The sequence below is a fragment of the Nicotiana tabacum genome, chromosome 12, assembly GCF_000715075.1.
Source record: "Nicotiana tabacum cultivar K326 chromosome 12, ASM71507v2, whole genome shotgun sequence".
Lineage (NCBI taxonomy): Eukaryota > Viridiplantae > Streptophyta > Magnoliopsida > Solanales > Solanaceae > Nicotiana > Nicotiana tabacum.
Window position 1 is genome coordinate 128,815,058 of NC_134091.1, and position 2,537 is coordinate 128,817,594.

The 2,537-nt window shown below is 36.0% G+C and overlaps 1 protein-coding gene across 1 annotated transcript; it reads right to left on the reverse strand.

Moving 5' to 3' along the window:
- Positions 1 to 230: 230 nt before the first annotated feature.
- Positions 231 to 2,052, reverse strand: LOC107807525 (uncharacterized). Its single transcript, XM_016631932.2, has 2 exons — positions 1,057 to 2,052; positions 231 to 594 (listed from the first exon to the last, which is right to left on the reverse strand). Exons 1-2 carry the CDS (start codon positions 1,933 to 1,935, stop codon positions 547 to 549), a joined length of 927 nt encoding a protein of 308 aa, XP_016487418.1. The 5' UTR covers positions 1,936 to 2,052; the 3' UTR covers positions 231 to 546.
- Positions 2,053 to 2,537: the final 485 nt, after the last annotated feature.

The window sequence follows — 2,537 nt, forward strand, 5'->3', positions numbered from 1 at the left end:
AGGAGAATGATTCACCCAATATTGAATGAGGTAGATGATTTTTCTTTTTGACAATGGTGAATGATAGATAAATACTAGAATATTGGGACCCTTCTCAGATCTAATAAAAAAAATGTAGAATCGTAGGCAATCGAATCTCTTTAGAAAGGTATTAATTGTCTTTTATCTCGAAAGAAAGTCTGTTTTTTCAAGAATATTCTTATCAGAGAATATTACACATCCCTCTCCCCTATCTCTTTGTCTATCTTATATGAGACATTTCCCAATCAACCCTAAAAGTACAGACACGTCATTAGCTCTCGACCTCGACCTTTATTGACTACTCGGCTACGAGCCCCGTTATCTACTAATCGACCTCGACCATGTCGCTTTCTACGATACCGTTTCGTGTCAAATCTTAATGAAAGCCGATTTTGACCCATACAATAATATTAGACCAAAAGTTAACGGAGGGCAAATTTGATCAATTTCGGATAATCCAGATTTGCTTATTAGGTAACTGAAATCTATTTCATATACAAAAATTGGTAACATATCTAAGAAACGTCAAAACAAGTCCCTAAGGGTAGTTCTCCCAACAGCGTCTGCTTTTTCCTGAAACAATAATGCAAAAGAGCGTTAAAAAACATTGCATCAGAACAATGGATCAGAATTTTAAGACATGGTACAAGTACAATTACAATATATCGAATAATAAATCAACTATATCGCAATCACAAACTAATTTCGATATACGTTATATACAAGGATAATGCAAAGACTTTTATACTGTCAGTGTTTAACTTGCGATAGGAAGTTACTTATCATCTTCACCGGGTTATCAATTAACTATTTAACATAAAGATTTACTTATAATTACCTAATAAGTGATCTGATTGTTTATGTAGGCATATAATTTACTCTTGTTTTTAAAAAATATTTAACAGTAAATTTGGTTGAACTCGAACACACAGGGTGCCCCTGCAACCATTATTCAAATACTACATCCACCTTTGCATCAAGAAATAAGTTTTCTATCTTTGATATATTTGTGTTTTAGCCATTTCTATGTTTTACCTGATAACCGCTGAATTGATCATTGTCAACATGATGCACTGGCCTTCCTCTTTCATCATAGAGGATGAGCCCACTGAATCTTGGAAGCTCACACTTTTCTCCCATTAGTATAGGCCTTTGCCACACATGCGAGTTCGAATTGTGGCTCTGCCAACGAAAAGAATCGCCTTCAAGTTGACCTCCAGCAACAGGTAATGAAGAAACTTTCTCCGTCTGACACTTGTCACCCATAAGTATAGGCCCTTGCCACACATGTGAAATGGAATTGTGGCTCTGATATCGGTCAGAATCGCCTTCAAGTTGACCTACAAAAACGTGCAACGGGGAAACTCTCTCCAACTTTTCGCCCATAAGTATAGACCTTTGCCACACAGACGAATTCGAACTGTCGCTATGCCACCGGCAAGAATCACCTTCAAGTTGACCTCCAACAACAGATAACGGAGTAACACTCTTCGTCTGACACTTTTCACCCATAAGTACAGGCCTTTGCCACACAGGCGAATCCGAATTATGGCTTTGCCATCTGTAAGAATCGCCTTCAAGTTGATCTTCAGCAACAAGCAACGGAGAAATTCTCTCCGTATGACTCCTGCTTCTTTTCTCCTCCCACTTGCTCGCGCTGCTCCACCGTACCGAGCTCTTCAACACCTTTTTCACAGTAGTACTACTCAAACTCAGTAACTTTGGCTCGGACCATTCTATATCCATGCATGGTTCTTGACTTACTAACCCTTTTCTCCTATTTGCTGCCCTTCTTTTGATAAAAGCAGTAACTATGCAAACTCCAATGACTAAAGAACAAGTGCAAACTAAAAATGCAACAGATTCTTGAGTTGACAGTTTCCATTTGTCTTCCAAATTCCATAAAGCATCCATTGTTACTTTTCAAGAAATGTCCACAAATATTCAAGAATTTGCTATATATAACGAGTAAATGAAAAGAAAAGAGAATTGAGTTGGTGGATAATGTATTTGGAAAAAAAAGAGAGGTTGCTTTCTATAATTGGTATAAGTCCTCTTGTGAGATTCACCGACACCAGATGCTTTAATTTTGATTTCTATTTCGTGGTTCTCTTCTCCTTATTGTTTTAGCCATTTGCCGCTAGCATTTACTCACCGTTTCGGAGGGAATAAAAGCCCTTCACGAGATATATCATGTAGGAATTAAGGATTGCTCTTATTTATATGTTAGTGATATTCTGTTATTATACTTTTGTAATTTGCCACCATACTTTGCCCAAACACACACATACAAACAAAAGAGGAAAAAAAGATTTAAATTTTATCCGTTTACATTATGAAAAAAATATTTTATATAATAAGATCACTTATAAGAAGCGTTTACATTTAGATTATTACTAGTATGATTTAACATATTGTAACAGGTTATTTACGACATTTTCTAGTTGATGATGAATGTTATTACATAGAGTTTACCTGCAATTACATTTTAAGTGAACTAAAAACACAATATGATT